Source organism: Neofelis nebulosa, chromosome 13 (assembly GCF_028018385.1).
Source record: "Neofelis nebulosa isolate mNeoNeb1 chromosome 13, mNeoNeb1.pri, whole genome shotgun sequence".
NCBI classification, from domain to species: domain Eukaryota; kingdom Metazoa; phylum Chordata; class Mammalia; order Carnivora; family Felidae; genus Neofelis; species Neofelis nebulosa.
The window spans coordinates 24407917-24428352 of record NC_080794.1 but is presented as its reverse complement, the minus strand read 5'-3'; the positions used below and the strand labels follow the sequence as shown (position 1 = coordinate 24428352).

The window sequence follows — 20436 nt, the reverse complement described above, 5'->3', positions numbered from 1 at the left end:
AATTCTTTTGTTTATGAAACACTTCCTAAATCCCTAAAAATATAGATGTTTCTTAGGAAAGGCATAAACCCAATTAACAATCATCCTTTCTAAATCTCTGTGTTGTGTATTTTATTTAATCCTTTAAGGATTAGGATGGATAGTTTTAACTCTCAGTTTGGATCCATTCCATGATAGTACATTTGAACAGAAATAAAAATGTATTCTTATACATTAACAACTTTGCAGAAAACCTCAATATTGTGCTAATCATCATATATGAAAAATTTCAAATATATGAAGTATTGGGGTACATAGGTGGCTCAGTCAGTTAAGCGTCTGACTTTGACTCAGGTCATGATCTCATGGTTCGTGAGTTCGAGCCCTGCATTGGGTGGACAACTCAGAGCCTGGATCCTGTTTCGGATTCTGTCTCCCTCTCTCTCTGCCCTCCCCCACTCACGCTCTGTCTCACTCTCTCAAAAATAAATAAACATTAAAAAAATTCAAATATACAAAGTATCAAAATGAATAAAACTGTATTAATACCTTAATAAAAGAGTTAAGTCTCAGGACCTTGGCTTAGTGGTTCCCAGACTTTTAGATTTCATGGAGTAGTTAAAAAAAAAAAAGTGGGGACCAATATAGGGCTGCCAACTTTTTATTTTGCCAATTAAAGATATTTAAAGCAACTAATACTACATCAACATTTCATAAAAGGATAGTTCAATACCACAAAAGTGGGAATAATCTTATAATAAAAATTAAATTCAAACTGATAACCTATCAGCCTTTTTTTTTCCTTTGTGGATGCTGAAAATTTAGGCTTGGCCTAGAATTTGTAAACAAATTGCCTAAAACGCCATTTTGTTCAACCATTTTAGGGGCTGAGAGGTGAGTGGCTTTGCCTGAAATCAGTTTGTGAAGAATAGCTTCTAACAACCAGTAGATAACATACTCTCACAGTACACAAGCACTAAACATGTTGCCAATTAGGAACCAAAATCAATGTTTATCTTAAAACCAAACCAAACCCAAATCCTTCATAACTAATGAAAAAAATCAAATAAATCCATGTACTTTGTAGTATAAAGTCTTGGTATACACAACTGTACCTTGTTACAATTTGTGAAGGAAAACCCCAACACATAAGTTCTCATAATTATATAACCTATGTTACAAATGATATAATCTTATCTGTAAGCTTTTAATTCTCCAAAATGTTCATTCTCAATTATATGGTTTATGGAAGATGCTTAATAAATGTCTGTTGCACAGATGAGTGCCACTTTAAGTCACTGCAAAACAAATTTCTTTGTAACATTAAAAACTCTCAACCTCGCACAAATTTCTATTTTGGAAATCACTGGAACATGTATGTACAGACACAAAAAGATGGTGGTGGTGTGGAGGAACCCTATTTGCCTGATTTCTCAAATGAAAAAGCAATCAGAAGCTTCAGCATGCTTAAATAAGAACAGTATTTGCACACAAGGACTTTTGTATAAAAACATCACATTAATTTAACCACACCCACTTATCTTTTTAGGTTAAGTAACATGAAAGTTCTAAAGGAATTCTAACTCAAAAGCATGTACCAAAATTTTAACATGACCCTGGGAATACATTTATCTAAATATTTTGGATGATCAAAATGCTACAGTAGATATGCATTTCAATTAGGTGATCACTTCTCATTTCACCATAAACATACACATAGTCTTATCACTTTGAAAAAGTTTTGAGAATTGGCACTAATTTCTTCCCCCTCTCTCCCACTAGCCATAAAAGTGCATGACTGATAATGCAATTTCAAATTCAAAGTTAAGGAAACCGTTTAGTCTATTAAAAGGATGTCCCTGTATCAGAAACTGCGAGTTCATGGACTTACTTTTTAAACAATTAACATTTAAAAGCATGACAATTCTTGGGGTGCCTGGGTGGCTCAGTCGGTTAAGCCTCTGATTCTTGATTTTGGCTCAGGTCATGATCTAATGGTTCATGGATTTGAGCTCCTTGTCAGGCTCTGTGTTGACAGTGTGGAGCCTGCCTGGGATTCTCTCTCCCTGCCGCTTTGTTCTCTCACCTGCTCTCAAAATAAATTAAAAAAACAAATTAATGTTTATTTACTTTTGAGAGACAGCACAAGGTTGGGGGGGTGGGTGGGGAGAGAAAGAGAGGAAGACACAGAATTCAAAGCAGTCTCCAGGCTCTGAGCTGTCAGCACAGTCTGACAAAAGCATGGTGCTTCTTTTGCAGACCCACTGGTACTTACTTAAAACAGGAGGAAGAGGCATGGAAAGAAAATCACCTTAAGGAACTTATAGGTAGAATCAGAGTTTGTAGTATTTTGGATTTTGTATTGAAGATGTGCCTTAAAGACATGTCTAAGTAAGTCCTATAAGCTGCTTAAAACCAGTATACACAATTTTGGTATAAACTTTATGTGCTGTAATACACAAAATTGTACATTAAAAAATATCAGTGATCCTACATAATATAGGAATGCTGATAGTTGGTTTGTTGATTCCTGTGATTTCCAAGGTAATTCTGAATTTTATCAAGTAGAAACGTGTTACCTACTACTACTGAGAATTCATGTATACTAAAAGAAATGATGGGAATATTTTCATTACCTTTGTCAATTTCAATTGTATGCCTGTATTATGTATATATCTTGTCCTGATTTTTCCTTCTGACTCACAAAACCCAAAGAACTAATCTCCTTTAAAAATACATGTATTACTACTCCTGTCTTCATATTTTTTTGCTCCTAGTATTTTCAGTTTTTGCATTTTTTTAAATGAATGCAATGATCTGAGTCTTCAAAGAATATTATATAAACAAGATCTTGTCTTCAAATTTTTTTGCTTTTAAAAATCATACAATTTAAGAAAATGTAATTATTTTTCTTCCCCGAATAGTTTCTTTACTAGCATGTGCCTGAATCAAGAGTGGGAAATAAATCTTCTCGTGCCTTTTGATCTAGCTTTGTGACTACTATTTCTGTCATGGATGTGCAGCTTTGTGTTCAAGAGACTGGACATCATGTGTTCCAATTCCTTCAATGTCCCCGCTTCAAGTGCTTGACACTTCTTGGGCTAGAATTCTGGAGCATTACATTTTACAACTTTCTTCATGACTACTTTAAGACTATTACCACTTTGATCTAAATTTCCAGTATCGGCTCCTTTAATGGGTCAATTAAATATCCATGCAAATGAATAAAGAAGCTACTGTGCCCTTTCATTTTAGACCTGGACCACTTATAATTAAGCAGAATAACATTCAAAGTTCATTTTGATTAAAAACTATGAAAACATAAAGCTATATTTTCTTATTACCTCTGTCAAGAAGAGAATCAAGGTAACAGGTTTTTCCTATATTAAGAGATTAATATAGCTTAATCACACCCAATTTACTTTCTAGGTTAACTAAGTAATATTAAAAGGTGATGATTTTTCTTTGAAAGTACAATCTACATATACATCATTCTGAGAATAATTTAATGTATTAACTTCAACATACAACTATATTCTAATATAATTATTTTAAACGTAAAGAAACAGATCCTTACAAGACCAAGATAACCCATGGGCCATAAGGTTCGTTTTTACTTTTTCCTTTTTTTGTTTAAACAAATGTGTACCACAATGGTTCAACAAGTAAGGCAAATGCTGTGAGTATGAAAGCTGCAATTTGCAATGTATCACATCTAGAACCCAGGGGAAGTGAAATAGACAGAAGTGGTAGCCATTCCAATTAAACAATCAGGTAACATCATGACTAGTTGGTTTGCAGCATCAAAACTGTTCATTTAAGTTTCCTTTTTCTTAATGATCAGAGGTCCCACGTTGTCTCCAGTCTCTTCATTGTGTTTTGTGTGAGATCCATCACAGAATGGGAACTAGGAAAAGAGAGAATGTCAATGTCTAATTGCAACATCAGTATTAATTTGGTAGAGTAGGGGTGATGCTTAAGTCTCATATAGAACATGATAACTCTTAAAAAGATTTTCCTAGACTACCTTATCTAGGTGTTCTTATAAAGAGCCTATATATACCAAGTATATATACCAAGTAGAAGGAAGAAATCAACTTGTGAATAATAACACAGATCATTATTTGCATTTCCATTTGTGATATTTGTGGATGCTGAATACCTTTTTCATGTTTATAAGCTAGTTACAGTTACATTTCCCTTCCAGTGAACTATGTCCATTTCCCATTTATTTGTAAGAGCCTAAGTTCATTTGTTTAAAATCAATTTGTGTATTTATTATCCCTTTTCTGATCACCTTTGTAGCAATTTTTCTCAACCCTTATTATTTTGCTTAGTTTTTCATATTAATTTCTTCACTTTCATACACATATGCCAGTACTTCCCCTTTTAACATACTTCATGGAGACATCTTTCTCTTAGAGATGTGGTATTTTCATTACTCTCCATGATTTCACATTTTAGATATAACTAATATTTTGGGGTCCAGTGGGAGAAAAAGTGAGAGAAGTAAATTTTTAACAGTGCTTCTCAGAGTATGCTCCAAAGAAGTCCTGAAAGATGTTCTGATTTGGTTTCACTGCTTTAAAAACATACCAGGTAATTCTCCTGATTTGTAGCATACATTATTATTTAAAAGAAATCCTGCTATTAAAAAATACTATTTTAACTCAAAATTTCCGAGACTGACTAAACCATGGACACTTTTAGCTTTGATATGCATTATCCTAGTGTTCTATACAGCACACTTTACAAAATGCTGTTCTAAGATCCTGTTGCTTCAGTATTAGAGGCTGTACATTTATTGTTATACCTCTATTCATAATCTTAGCAAAGTAAGTTCTACCCATAAATGTCTATTTATAGGCTTTACATTGCCTACACTGCTGGGATAAAAACTGTTTAAAAAATATGCTTCACTATTTGATATGGCTAGGTTTCCTTCACATTACTCTTGTTAGACCTTCCCTGTTTAGTCTCTACCTACCTTTATTAAACGTTACCTATTTACTCTTCCAGACAAATGAGGATTTTCTTTTGCCAAGTACAATTTAGATTTTCTTATAATTTTCATCTTCAGGTCTCATGTATACTCTGATAACATTATTTCTTCCATATAGGTTTTATAAAAGTCATCATAATTAGGTATATTTTCATACTTAACTACTTATACTACATATTATCAATGGTTTTTGTAAGTACCATATATCTTTCCTACTGTTAAATGATAAAAATAGGAATTCAACAATATTTTAGGTGTCTCCTCAGGTTTTTACACTTAGAAGGTCCAATTACACCAGTGAATTTTTTGTTTCCTCCTATATTTATACCATTTATTTTCATTTCACAATAAACAATGATAGCTAGCATCTTGGTTTTGTTCTTGATTTCTTAAATGTACCTACACTCTGAATCTAAAGTGTCACTATTTAGTATAATGTTCACTATTGCATTGAAGAGGCCTATTTAGAAGAGTAAAGTAATAGGAGGCTTAGCTTTAAGACTAAAATTGCCTCGGGGCACCTGAGTGGCTCAGTGGGTTAAGCCTCCGACTTGGGCTCAGGTCATGATCTCACAGTTCATGAGTCTGAACCCTGTGTTGGGCTCTGTGCTGACAGCTCAGAGCCTGAAGCCTGCTTCGGATTCTGTGTCTCTGTCTCCCTCTCTCTAGGCCCCTACCCCACTCGCTCTGTCTCTCTCTTTCCCAAAAATAAACAAACATTAAAAAAAAAAAAAGACTAAAATTGCCTCATTACAGTGAAGGGTGTATAGTTTTAGATACCTGAAATCAGACAGTGAAGGTATATAATCTTAAACTCTGACATTAGAAGCGTCGAATAATAAAATAATATTTGATTGATGTTAAGGAAATTCCATTTTAATTTTACTATTTATATATAATTTCAAGAGGCAGTAAATTAGTTAAAAATTACAGAAAAACCTAAGGTATCAGCATATCTAATATTTCCAAGTAAAAATTCTATTTTTGGGGTAGATGACATCATCAATGTAACATATATAAAACTTTCACTCTTTCTTTCTTTCTTTTAGGTCAGTAAGATATGGTACACAGTATATTCGTGTTAAAAACAAGTCCTTATAGCAAAAACATCAACTTAAGCTTGTTTTCTTGGTATGGATGAGGAAAAAGGCCATAACAATCCATAAAAAATCAAACTAAAATGTACCCTGTAGCAAAGAACAGCATTTCAAAGTGATGTATGTTATCAACACAGGTGATTTTACAGTGAGAATAAAGGTTTACATTGTAAAAGACACTATTTTTTATATACAGCACACACAAAACATGTTACTGTAGTTTTACATATATGGTATAAATTGTATTTCTGAAAAATGAAGTATTTATCAATTAAAAAGCCTCAAAGAACTTACTGAAATAGAATGCGTATTTTTTAAATCTCATCTTAAATACTAGAAAAATAACTTATTTAAAAAAATTTTTTTTCTCTCTATATAGACTCAAGAACAGGAGACGGGGTGCCTGGCTTGCTCAATAGCTGGAGCATGTGGCTCTTGATCTTGGGGCTGTGAGTTGAAGCCCCATGTTGGGCACACAGCTTAAGGCGGGGAGAAAAAAAAGCACTGTGGGCACTGATAACTACCATGCCTAGATGCCAGAAGAACGGGAGAGAAATCTATAGAGAAATATACAAAGATAATCTAATGAAAGAAAGCCATACATCTAAAATGAGAATATGCTTTTTATATAATATCTAGTTCTGCCTAAAAACTAAAATATGACTGTTTCCTGTTTTAAAAGAAAAAAAAAACAAGTATTTCTTTAAAAAGCAGCAAATAGTAGATCCTATTTCTTTAATAAACTTTCCTGCTTTTATAATATATAAAGCTTTTTATGATTTTAAAGTGTAAACTAAGCGTTAAAAATCATTTTGTTCAGAGACACAGATGTCTTTTAATAGTACTTTCTTTATCACCTAATCCCAGGAATTACTGACTTAAGTCAGAATCCTCTTTCCAACTTCATGTGATTATATTTATTCATTAGAGAGTTTTCATTTTAAGTTAATGAAAAAAGCAAAAAAAAAATTTTTTTTTTTCAACCAAGGACCAAAATGAGTTACTTCAAGATTGGATTAGCAATCTCTTAAGAATACATTGTCCATATTAATGGAATATGCTTATTGAAATTAATTCATGATTCTCAATATATCAATACATAAAAGTAAAACCTCAAGAATCAAATAATTGATGGAAAAAAGTTTAGCTCATATGTGATTCTAATATCAAAGATGCCAGTGTTTGTTATTTAACAAATCCTGGAGAAAAGTTTGTAAATTAAATTGGCTGAATTTCCTGTATGTCCAGAAAATATCCTATTATGTTTGTTAACCAAATTAGAAAACTAATCCCAAATTATTTTTAAAATTAGGGAAGAGAAGGTTTAGAAAAGGGACTAGAATAAATGATTAGGATAAATAAAACTAGAGATTCTTGCTTCCGATTTGGAAAGCTAGCAACATCATCAGTCTTATGTAAAATATACAAGATTTGTTTCTTTTCAATCTCCCCAATCTCAAATTATGTTTCTGTTTTTTGGGTTTTTCAAGATAAATAATAAATAAATGTTCCTCCATATCTCTTCTCTCTGCAACAATTAAAAGAAAAAAACATTTATCTTCCTTCTCCAAACTTTGTATTTTTAATGAGTTTGGATTTTATTTCCCAAGGAGGTTGCCTGGGGCTATATTGACTCACTATCATAAACTGCTCTCAGAAATAGTCTTGCTTTGGTTGAGAAAGAAAACAAAAGCAGTAAGATCTGATACTGAGAGAATATGACATTTTATTCCATTCTTAGGTACTTACTTTAGGTACTTACTTTAGATAGTAGATATAACAGTAAAATTGTTAAGAGAAATTAAGATTTTATAAGACTGTCCTTATGTGATTTGGACAAGCTATGTAACCAACACTCAGAATTTTGTTTCTATGAAGAAATGGGCTCAGTGCACCCACCTCCAAACCATTAATAGGATGGACTTTCTATTACACATACCCTAAAACAAAAACAAGCCCACCACTAACAAAAAAACCCAATTCAAATCATGAAGTTGTAAGTGAAACAAAATGATTCTATATAGTATGTTCAGTTGCATTTCAATTTCAATTGAGCTTCCGATAGTAACTGGCATGTCTTTCCTCCTTTTTTTCATTTCTTAGTGTGCATCCTTCTACTGTCCTTGTTCACCCTCTCCTGCCTCCTGGATGGCCAAAATACAACTGGGAGAGGGGGAATTAGCAAGACTAGGTTGCATACTCTTCCCTCTGACATCAAAGTTCTCTCATTTCCTTATTTCGAAAATAAGGCTTTCCCTTCCTTCCTGAGTTTCACCTCTGTACTCTTACTCTCATTTCCTTCCACCCTCTTTCAAGAAGGCACTGTCTCAAATAATACTTCCCTACAGTCACTTTAATCGTTTCTACTCTATTGGCTCCTTTCTTTCTCAAGTCACATATGGATAGCCCTTTTGTGAAATACTATGAAGAGGCCAGTTTCTCAAACAGCAGAGGGCATACCAATCCTGGGGGGAAGAGAAGACTAATGAGGCAAAATGTAATTTCTGCACACTGCTAAGAGATCTGATTCATGAGGTCTGGAAAAACCACTAAAAATGTTAGACCCACACAATAGGTTACCAGTGATTGTACATTAAGAATGAATTAGAATTGAATTAAAGTTTCTATCACATGTAACTTTTCTTGAGATAGGTATAATTTTGTCATATTATAAACACAACTGGTTTGTATGAGGAAAAGATTACTGAAAATGAAATCAACAGAGTCATCTAATCAAAGGTATTAATTACAAGTCTTTTGTGCACTGACACGTAAATGTGTGAGTTGGCACCCCTATGATAACCTTAGGTACCTCAGGAAGATGGGGAGTTTCCAACGATACCTGAAGAATAAGAACATCCATTAACATGAATAATATTAAAGGCAAATTCTTAATTGATTCTGTGGGAATAAAAAGTTTCTAAGATTCAGTGAAAATTCATAACTGACAAATCCTAAAGGCAAAGGGGATCACTAACAGTATAAAAGATAAGCTTTAAAAAAAAGGGGGGGAAATGACTGGTCTGGCATTCCTTTCCTTGAAGTCTACCTGTGGGAATAACCACCTCTAGTTTAACCATCTAGAAACTCTAAACCGCATGATGAAAAAATAATCCTGGAATGTTTTGTTGAATTATAAAGGCTTATAAATAAACCATTTAAACCACTGTGTCCATTTGTGATTCTTCCTGAAATACTTACAGTCTTAGTCCTTTTAAGTCCCTATTTGCTTTACCGACCTTTTCTTTACCCTCTGGGAAAACCAAACCAAAGCAAACATCTTTTACTTGACCCCCCCCAAATCTATGCTTTAGAGTTCACTCAGGCAGTCATTGTATTTCCCCTGCTTTCCATTCACTGTCATATTATTGAAATTCTGATATACACTCAGACTTCTAGCATTATTCCATTGAAATGACACCAAAAGGTCAATTGCCTAATTGTTTAACCCAACTCTTACTATAATATTCACCTAGTTGTCTTTGCACAAGCTGATATTCACAGCCAAATCTTTGAAACCTTCCATTTTCCACTGTGAAACCATGATATTCTTAGTTTTCTTCTAACTCTGGCAGATTTCATTTTCCTTTTTGGCTCTTATTCCTCTTTCCAAAATGCAAATAATTCCCTAAGATTTCATACTTAGCCCTTGATTTTCATCTGCATGAAGGATCTGCTGGCATTCTTATGCTTGGCTTAGTTTTGCTGATCTCTATCTCGAACTCTGATGTCTCAGCCTTAGACCCACATTTCAGATTGTCTGCTGGACGTTTCCATTCAAATGTCACCTCAAAATTCACTTTGGAACTGAACTCCTTGTCATCATCCTGGAAAATCAGCTTTTCTTCTTAAATTCTTATTTCTGTTAACAGCATCATCTCTTCTAATACTACAGGTTTAGATATTTCAATAAGTTTGTTTTTCTCCCCCAATCTCCCATATAAATCAGTCAGTGCATTTGGCTGATCCTTCCCTCAAAATGTTTCCAATATCTGCCCATTTTTCTCCTTTCCTAGAGCTAGCACCCAGTGTAAGTATCATGACTTTTAAATTCCTGACAAGAAGCTCCCCAATGTCTGGAGGCACAAACTCCTTACACAGTTACTCAGGAGAGCAAGGACCAGACTAGATTCTACATTGATCTCAGCTTTGATCACTTGAGTCCTTTCCTACAGATTCTGAGAAAGAGTTCCCCAAACTTGCTAGTTTATTCAAATACCACCAATCTTTCCAGGGGCAATTTAACTCCCATGTTTATCACTATGCCTTCCCAGAAAATTCTAGCCCAGTGTAAGCTCTTTCTTCCACTTAAATCACCTGTGAGTCTACTGTACACATCTATGATACCTGCTATTTTACTATTTAACTTTTCCCATGCATATATAGAAGACACTAAATGATCACTGACTAAAGAACGACCACACTCTGACTTATAAATTCCTGAGTTTCTAAAGATACTGTTTTTATATTCTGGTGAGTAACAGAATAAAACCTAGTATGAGCATAATTTAAAAAAAACAAACCAGGTGCAGTCTATAGATTATTATTGAGTGTTATTTTCTAGAGACCCTACTAGTACTTATAAATAATCCCACACACCAAATGAACAGTGTTCTTTTTAAGGTACAACTTGCAGTGGGACTATTAATTTTTGGTGCACATTCCATATATTCATCAAACAGTTTTCAGATACAATGACATTATCTAAGTACTGTGTCACTGGATTATACAGTATCATTGTATTGGGGGAGGGAGTTAGAATACATTTTCCAGTACTTAGTACGGGACTTCTTCCTTAATTGTGTAATGGCTTTCCACTGTGGGAAAAGGTAGTTCCTGAGAAGTGCTTTCCGAAACAGATATATCATTTTTTATTGTCTATTTTCTTATGCGTTATAGGGTTATCTTTAGTGAAATCTGTTTAATTTAAATGCTAATAGTGGCAGTACATACAGTATTTTTTCACCATATTTCTCAGAATATATCAGAAATTCTGAAGTCATTCAATATATGAAGCTTTTCAAGATGACCTTAGGAAAGCATTTTACTATCTTTAGGTCACTAGCTGGCATCACTGTCTAAAAGCTGCCTAACAGCTACAGGTATTATAGATGATAGTTCCAAATGGAAGCCTGGTGAAATGTAATTAACACAAAAGGAAATAAGATTTTAAAAAGTCCTGTTCAATATTTAAGTATAGGAGCTACAGCTTAAAGGCACCAGTCCGTAGAGCATGTGACTCTTCATCTCGGGGTTGTAAGTTCAAGCCCCATATTGGGTGGAGAGACTACTTTAAAACAATAAAATCTTAAAAAAAAAAAAAAAAGAAAAGCAAGCTTAGATACAGGGCAAATGTATTTACCAGATAAGAAATTTTCTTTGTCTTTTATTTTTTAAATATTTACCTATTTTTGAGAGAGAGAGAGAGAGAGAGAGAGAACGCACACAGGCAGAGGAAGGGCAGAGAGAGACAGAGACACAGAATCCGAAGCAGGTTCCAGGCTCCAAGCTGTCAGCATGGAGCCCGATGTGCAGCTCGAACTCACAAACCACGAGATCATGACCTGAGCCAAAGTTGGATGCTTGATAATCCACTGAACCACCAAGGTGCCCCCAGATAAGAATTTTCAAGGGCAGTTTCCAAGTGTCTCTTGAATTTTTAAAAACTTATCCTAGAGTCCATGAGCTTGAAAGCTCAAGAAAATAATTTACTTTTTCTGTGCCTCTTTAATGTTTTAGGCCGCATACTCTCTTTCCTGGTATAGTGGAGGTAAAGATCCATGTGGGGAGGAAATCCTAAGAATAAATAAAGGGTTTCTTCTCTCTTCTTGGCCAAGAATACAGTTACATTCACCTGACCTCAATAAGGGAAAATAGAATTTTATTGCACAGTAGTTATATGTTCTAGGAAATATATTCCTGAAGAGTACATGGAAAACAGAGAAGAATAAGATGCATTAAAAAAAAAAAGAAAGAGGGGTACCTGGGTGGCTCAGTTGGTTAAGCATCCGACTTTGGCTCAGGTCATGATCTTGTGGTTCATGAGTTCAAGCCCTGTGTCAGGCTCTGTGCTGTCAGCTCAGAGCCTGGAGCCTGCTTCGGATTCTGTGTCTCCCTCTCTTTCTGTCCCCCAACTCCACTCAGGCTCTGTTTCTCTCTCTCTCTCAAAAATAAATAAACATTAAAAAAGAAAGAAAGAAAGAAAAGGAAAAGGGATACCTGGCTGGCTCAGTCAGCAGAGCATGGGACTCTTGATTTCAGGGTTGTGAGTTCAAGCCCCATGTTGGGCACAGAGATTACTTAAAAACAGGGCGGGGGGGACATCCTAACAATATCTGGTGATATATGTTTGATAAAATAGTTTAAAAAGAAATGCAACATTAAAGATGGCACTAATATAAAGGACTTGTTTATCCTCACCTTTTTGGACCTCCAACAACGGCAGTACACAGCTTTATCTCCCAAATCCTCCATGTCAAAAGCATGTACTATCTTGGGGTTGTCTTTCTGGATGTGAAGGTTTACCATAGATTTGTTGCGATGATCTTTAACATAAAATCTTTTGTAAGCTAGATAACCAATCGCAGCTGTACCAGCAGCAATAGTAACTGCTGCGATCCATTCAACTAGAGTAAGGAAGGAAAACAGGAATAATTATCAAAACCAAAATATATGCTAATAATGTGTATTTTTACTAACATGAATATTCAGGAAATCCAGTTTTTGAGTTAAGCATCCCAATAATCAAAGGTTTTTACTGTTAACAAAATGATCACAACACATTGGTGTAATAGTTCTTGTTAAGACTTTCCCCAGCCTTTACTGAGGTAATTGTGTATTTTCTATTGAATGCTGATGGCTAAATCAAGGTAGAAGGAAACTTAAAGATTATTTTATAGATGGACAAGGAAAAACCATGCTTAATAATTTTTAAACTGTTCATAAATAGATTTAAAATACACGTAAGCCTGTAGATACCTATTGCTTAAAAACAGACAAACAAACCCTGATACATTAAAAAATTCAGATGACGGGGTGCCTGGGTAGCTCAGTGGTTGAGTGTGTGACTTCAGCTCAGGTCATGGTCTTGCAGTTCGTGAGTTCAAGCCCCGCGTTGGGCTCTGTGCTGACAAATGGCTCAGAGCCTGGAGCCTGCTTCAGATTTTGTATCTCTCTCTCTCTCTCCACCTCCCCTGCTCATGCTCTGCCTCTCTCTGTCTCTCAAAATAAATAAATGTTAAAAAAAAAATTCAGATTACAAAGACTCCCCTCCCCCAAAAAATCAGGAGGTGATTATGTTAATAAAATGACTAATCAGAGTTCATTTAAATAGTAGGTCCTTTAGTGATTTTAAAATGTAAAATAGGGGTGCCTGGGTGGCTCAGTCAGTTAAGTATCTGACTTCTGCTCAGGTCATGATCTCCTGGTCTGTGAGTTCCAGCCCTGTACTGGGCTCTGTGCTGATGGCTCAGAGCCTAGAGCCTGCTTCAGATTCTGTGTCTCCCTTTCTCTCTGCCCCTCCCCCCTCACTCTCTGTCTCTCTCTCTCAAAAATAAAATAAACATCATAAAAATTTTTTTAATGTAAAACAGAACTGGTATCTGAAGGAAAAAAAGGACAAATGAAACAAAACATAACTGGTATCTGAAGAAAAAACAAATAAAGGACAAATAAAACAAAACCACCCCTTAACACTAAACATTCAAAGAAATATATCCAGTAGGATTCTGGGCTTCAAAGTCATTCAAAAGTGTTTGTTTTTAAATTTCAAAGTGCTTTCTCATTAGAATAAAAATCAGAATGTATTAATTTCATATAAAAGATGAATATAATTAGTCTCTAATTACAGAGAATATAATATTCTCACTTAATATATTCTAAATTTCCATTATCCACCAGTGTATAAGGATTTGAATTCTCTACAAACTTCATTTTAAATTTAATGACATTTTTCTACTCAATTATTTGCTTGACTAACAGGCCATGTTTTCATGTTGCCTTCAAGGAGCCCTTAGAAACCCAAGCACTTAACTACCCCAATTCCACAGAACGCTGGAGAGAAGAAAGCTCTGCATAGTCTGGTTAGCCTCAGCCTCAGAGGAGAGTTGTCTATTCCCAGCATGGAGTGGACTGCAAGGAAGAAGTTGAACAGGGGTCAGGGTAAACACACTGGACTGCTTCCCAGCACTTCCTGAGTCAGATCTTTACAGTATCTCAAATAAATTCCCAGACTATCGAATAAAGCCCTAGAGAGATAAGTACAAAAAACATATTCCAAGGCCAAATAAAAACATATAATGAATAATTAACTGTATGGCTTACTTGCACTAGAGTCAAATTTCTTATATGATTAATCACCATTCCTAATAGTGCCCTACATTAAATTGGAGCAAGCTCATTCTTACAAAACTGTAATGGGAAGGAACAACCATGGTATTATTTACCATGGAACTCTCTTGAGAAAGTATTCTCTATGTCAGGAGCTGTAGCAATGCACTTCTAAGCTAATGGAAAGTCACTCTGAACAGCTAATGTACCTATCACAAAATGGGGTAAAATATTCCTTTGCTTGGTATATGCTCAATTATGTTGGCTAAATTTTATCATTAGTATAAACTTAAAAGGAGGAAATATCCCAAAAGAATAAAATAACACAACTCCCTAGATACTGTTGATCTTAGTTACACCTTACTTTTTAGGTGAATTATGAAGTAATCACTAACGATTTATTTTAATGGTGCTGACATATTACAAAAAGGCCTGAGATCCAAGGAACAACTAAAATTGGTTAAGATTAATTTGTCTCGACATAAAGAGGGAGTCCTATAGGAATTTCTGTCTGAAGCTAATGATAGGTTAAAAGAATCTTTAACCATGAAAACATTCTTGTAGTCTCTTTCCTCTGAATCCAATATTAGCCACTGAATCCAAATGGTGACTTTTCTTTTAAAACTTTACCTCCCTGGAATTTTTGACAGTGGAATAAATGACAGAATAACTGACACAGAAAAGAGGCAATAGAAAATGAAAGAAATGGGAACTGACTCTAGATATTACTGAAAAGTAGCTGCCCCATGGGGAATCAAAACATGCACTGTAACCCTACCCCTTAACAAGGGTCACTTTTGACCCTATATAAATGTCACAGTACCATGTGTGCTAGGAAAATGGCTTTGCGTTTGCTCCAATTGATTTTTCAGAATCATAGAGCCAGATAAATTCTTAAGAATTTCCCTTTCCCCTCTTCACAAATCCTAATTCTCTAATTTGTCTCATTAGAGACAAATGGAAAAGTTTCCAGAATAAGAAATTTGTTTTATCATTTCCTTATTGCAGCCTGAATCAGTTTTTTTCCTGGCAAAAAGCTGTGGATGCCACTGGCAACTCTAGAGAAAAGAAGGAAAAGGAAACAATGTAGAGATAGTCAAGAATGACAATGGATTTAAAAGTCAATAATTAGAATAGAGAAAGAATTGAAAACCCAAGATAGTAAACAAATAAAAACAATAAAACCCAAGTGATACTTAGTTCTTGGTAGCAGGTATCTTCTATTAAGAATAAACACAATCTCAGAGGCAAAAAGAGATTTTACCAAGACTCAATTTTTAAAGACATTTCAGTTGCACCTCTCAGACACTCTTTATCTTGAGCACTACTTCTGCCTCTTTGGATTTTATCCTCACTTCCCTTCTCTATAGATAGCTCTCTACAGGTAACAGTATTTCTACAGTTAGATCAAACTCCACTCTGCCCAATTTTGCTTAACAGTGCTTTCTATGTACACAAAGAAATACAACTGATAGGCCAATATAAAGAACAAAATGCAGAAAATACCTTTCTATATAATCCCTCCCATTCTTACTCTTCCCTTGGTTTACTACTGTATAACCCTGGATTGTATAACATAATACTGGTTTTCTTTCAGCATTATTCAGAGATTGAGAAAACATAAACTTGTCTCCAAATCCTTTGTTTATAACCCATTCCTCAGCTTTTCTCTACTGTGGGAATAATTTTGCTTTAACTTAGAAATCTCACCCTTTCTGTTCCTTTAACCTCTTTTCTGTCCAAAATGGTCCTCTCTTGCCCAGTGTCAACTGCCACAGAATCAGAATGTTCTTTTCTTCTTGGGAGAGGGGAAGGGGAGCTGTGTTTAAATCTTTGCCTCCCTAGGTCTCTTCCCCAGATTGGTAGGGTGTGCCTGGTAATGTTTTTTTCTCAGGCCTGGCACACAGGTGGTGTTCAATGTTAGCTGGGTAAAAAGAAATAATAAATTATTAATTTGAATTTGCAACTCCATCTGTCCATCTTACCATCACATTGCTCTTATACCAAATGACTTATCTTTGGCCTCATCTTAACTACTGTATCAAAGTGTGGGATTTAAACATTTCAGATTAAATATAAACCTGTATTATGGAACATTTCAGACATATATACAGGGATTACTATAATGAACTCCTATGTACCCTCACCCAGCTCCACCAAGTATCAACTCACTACCAGTCCTATTTCATCTATAGACCCCAACAACCCCAATATTTGTTTATTGTTTATAACCTGAAGGAGCAGATTCAATGAGTTTTGGAGGTATCAAGGAGCAAGACATTTAGTAAACTTCCTAAAAGTCATATACTGGGTATGAGGAGGAGTCACTAGACTGGGGACTCCATAGTAGTGACTATAACAAACTAGTATCTGGTATCAAATAAAAAATAAGTTCGGTATATGTATGTTGATTATGCCTCAATAAGGAAAAAAAAAAGGCTGGTATCATTCACCAAATGGGTATTAAGAATCATCTCACTGCATGGGATCTTAGGATTTTAATTCCACTTATCTTCACTGCCTCTCCCAGATTCATGTCCTGGCCTGATCCCCATTAATTTTATTTATAACCCACCACCCATTATTTTTCTTCTGAATATAAAGGAGAATTCTGCATGCATAGACACATCTTTTTATTTTTTATTTAACATATACTTAAAAACAGCTTACCTCGCTAAATACTTTTCTAAGCCCTTTATAATTATTAACCTATTTAGTTGAAAACAAGTATCTTAATTCATCTTCCCCAAACTCAAAAATGCAGATTTTTTTAGTGTGGTTTAAAAATTCAGAAAAAAATGAAATCTAAACATTACAAGGTGGATTCCTAAGACATTATCTGTCCCTACCTTGCCAAATTACTATACTACATTTGAGGAAGTAAGAAGGTGCTGGTTAAAGAGTTTTACAAAGGTTTTGTGTCTTTTGGCAGTCCTCCTAACAGCCTTTATGTTTTTAGGTGAAATAAAAAGTAGTTACTTCTAACAAAGTTGAGTACTTCAAGTTTAAGCTGATCACCCTCTTCACCAAGCAATTTCCTGTCCCTTAGAGAAGGGAAAGTTAATGGGAAAGTCACCTTTGGATTCCCCTATGGTTAGATTAAAAAAAAGCAACCACAAACTTGTCTTGATTCCAAGAAAGACTAGCCTGCAGATAGTGTTAAGAAGTCCTAGAGTTCACCTACTTCACATTTCAATAGTATGCTATCTCAATGGTTTAGTGCCCATTTACACCAAATGACTCCACATTTTAAAAACCCATGTTGGAACCTTCCAGCCTATATCACGTAAGTGCAAACTGTCTTCCTATAGAATTATCAGTGGCTTAAGTCACACAAGTATCTTATTTTACACAACAGTCTTATTCCTGAGAAAATACAGGTTTGGGTTTTTTTTAAATCAAAAACAAAAATCCCTATTTTAAATGCACCAAGGTGCCTCTATTTAAAGGACTCTCAAGATGAGCATCCTTTGAAACAATTTTTGCAAATAATCACCTCCTACATACTTCATTACTAACTTAAAAATGTCATGGGTTATCCACCGTAACTCTGCCAGGTTGCCAGGTAACTTTTGGCAACAGAAGTGGAATTCTCCAACTTAAAGAGTGGATTACAAAATTAGGTCTCAAGTTAACAAGGAGCCTTTACAGAACCTGGCATTGACTCTAGATGCCCAATATTTACTAAATGAATCAATAGGGCTCTTTTAAATTAACTTCTGGACAATCTCTTTACCTTTACTTAACTACTGTTACAGACAACCAAACTATGAGACATGGCATTTTATACCTGGGCAGAGAGATCGCGTGTATCACGTAGCTGGTGCACACAGTATTATATTAACAGTTATACCACCACTAAGGATTATTACAATGTGAAGGTCTACATTAATCGACTGCTAGAAAAGTCTCTTAATTTTAATTGGACCTATGTTTCCAAAGCTAGACTAGCACAAGGAAAGCATGGCTGAGAAAGCTGAAAACTCAAAGAACTCCGTTTTCAATCCTCTCTCCTGGACTACTGCTGATGTTGAGTGCCAGATGCCAGAGGGCTATAATTACAAAAACAAAAAAACTGGGAAAACTGAACTCGGATTGGTTTTCTTTCCTCAAAAACAAAAAAAAAGAAATATGCAAAACTGGGATGTGATTACTCAAACATTGCTTCAGGCATGCAGGAAATCGACAGTCTGACGGTGATTTAAACCTGAGAAGGGGGAACCGATTTTTTTTTTTTTTAACCTTTCCTCTTTTCCAGGCCCTGTGACTTAACACAGAAGTGTCTCATGGGAGAATAAGAAAAAAAAGCTAGCGGCGGGACCATTAGGTTTTAGGGTTTGGCTAGTTTAGGAATACTTGGTCCAGACGGGTAGATGCCTCCGTGGACCCCATGCCTGGAGAGATAACCAATCCTTACCCTGACATCGCCCCCTTTCCCGGTCTTGCCCAGGAAGCTCGCAGGCCCGCCCAGCCCTTGCCCTTCTACATCTCAAGGTTACAGGACTCGCGGGCTCGCATGGCAGCGGTAACAGCCCAGACAGGAGTTGAGGAAGCTGCAATCGGTGCGCAGGCCTCCAGCCTCACCCGTTCCCAGGTCCCACTTCACCTCGTACGCTGGAAGACAGACTCATGGCGCCGTCGCTTGCAAGGCGTATGCACAGGACACTAAGCACAAACAGGCTCCCACGGAGGGCAGGAGTCAAGGTGCGAGAAACGTCCTGCGTGCACCAACTCCAGGCCGCTACGGCGCAGGCGCCGCGGCTGGCCGTAAGCACGTGTGTATTGCCACCCTGGCTGATGATGAGCATGCGCGGAGCTGCGTCCCGGCCTTAAGTCTTCAGTCGGGATTTTGACAGCCCCAATACTGGGGAGCAGGAAGAGACTTAGAGAGGTAGCAACTGAGTGTGCGCAACCCTAAGGGGCGGAGTCCTGGAGCCTGGGGGCAGGGCTTTGAGAATAGACAAGCTAGGCCAGACGTTTAGTCTCTTCCAGGTGTGCGGGTTTCTCTGGGCAAAGGACAGGTGCTGTAATAACACTTGCCATAATCAGGTATCTAAGATCTTATCCACAGTTTTCTTGCTCAGTTCTGCACCTGCAAGACCAGGTCCAGTCTAAGTAGAAAATGCCAGTGGCAGACACACAGGTATCAATTGTGGAGTGCTATTTCAAAACCTCACTCCTGGCGTGCATCACTTTCTAATGCTTTTGAGTCAATTATCTCTGGGAACCTTGGAACCTGAGCTAAGGGTTGAGTGGGGGGGGGGGGAGCGGCTTATTTCTGCAGAAAAATGTACTGCCCCCCTCCCCCCAAGATTATTCTCTATCTTCTACAGTCTGAAATTAGTGTCGGTTAAAAAATATTTTTTATAAAAGCAGTTTAGGGGGGTTGGAATTGACTCAATGGATGTTTTGGAGATACGTTTTTAAAGAAGCTGCCTGTTTATAACTCCTATTGTCTCTATGCAGGGTGGGAGTTGGAGGGAGCTGATTGTAGCCTCCGAAGCCATACTTGGCACAACTACTGCCTCCCAACTCTCAACACTTGACTGATTGCTCTTCATCATTGGGAGCCTCTGGCGTCTTGAGCTGGACCCCAATAAGCGCTGAAACTCCCACTGACTGAATGAAGGTACAACAGCTCCGCTGGCATTGTAACGCCAGCTGAGGAGTGTGTGTGAGAAAGACCTGGAACGCGCTCGCCCCACCCGGTATCCATCAGCTCTCCCGGGTGGCGCCGAGCTCCCGCCCCGCTGCGGGGGGTCCCGTCGGGCAGCCTCTGGGCATGCTCAGTAGCAGCGGCAGCCGCGGGTCGCGCAGTCGGAAGCTCGCGGCTGCGGCGGCTGTGCAGGCGGCGCTGACGCGCGCGGCAGCTGAGGGGACTGGAGGACGGCGGGAGGGGGCGGGAACGCTGGAGGTGGGGCTGCCGTCGCCGTCAGGGCCCCTGGGAGCGCGGGGCGCCGCCGCCACCTCTCCTCGTCTCGGTTCCGTCTCCAGGGCTGCGGCGGTAACTGTGGCCGCAGCTGCAGAGCA

At 36.9% G+C, this 20436-nt stretch overlaps 1 protein-coding gene across 2 annotated transcripts; it reads right to left on the bottom strand.

Annotated features, from left to right (window-relative positions):
- Positions 1 to 624: 624 nt before the first annotated feature.
- CISD1 (CDGSH iron sulfur domain 1) lies at positions 625 to 19245 on the bottom strand. Of its 2 annotated transcripts, XM_058696366.1 has the most exons (4): positions 18991 to 19245; positions 14114 to 14208; positions 12499 to 12704; positions 625 to 3886 (listed from the first exon to the last, which is right to left on the bottom strand). In XM_058696366.1, the coding sequence occupies exons 1-4, from the start codon at positions 19212 to 19214 to the stop codon at positions 3797 to 3799; spliced, it is 615 nt and encodes a 204-aa protein (XP_058552349.1). In that variant the 5' UTR covers positions 19215 to 19245; the 3' UTR covers positions 625 to 3796. The 2 variants fall into 2 exon arrangements, with proteins under 2 accessions (XP_058552349.1, XP_058552350.1); XM_058696367.1 differs by lacking the exon at positions 14114 to 14208 and having other exon boundaries at positions 19013 to 19224.
- Between the last annotated feature and the right edge of the window lie 1191 nt (positions 19246 to 20436).

Bases quoted from the DNA above. Each gene is read 5' to 3' on its own strand.
- CISD1 (XM_058696366.1), bottom strand. From the start codon at position 19,214: ATGCTCATCATCAGCCAGGGTGGCAATACACACGTGCTTACGGCCAGC. The intron at 14,209-18,990 runs GTGAGGCTGGAG...TCTTCCTTGCAG, and splicing joins GAAGTGGGACCTGGGAACGG to TCCACTCCATGCTGGGAATA. The intron at 12,705-14,113 runs GTAGTTAAGTGC...TCCTTACTCTAG, and splicing joins CAGCGTTCTGTGGAATTGGG to TTGAATGGATCGCAGCAGTT.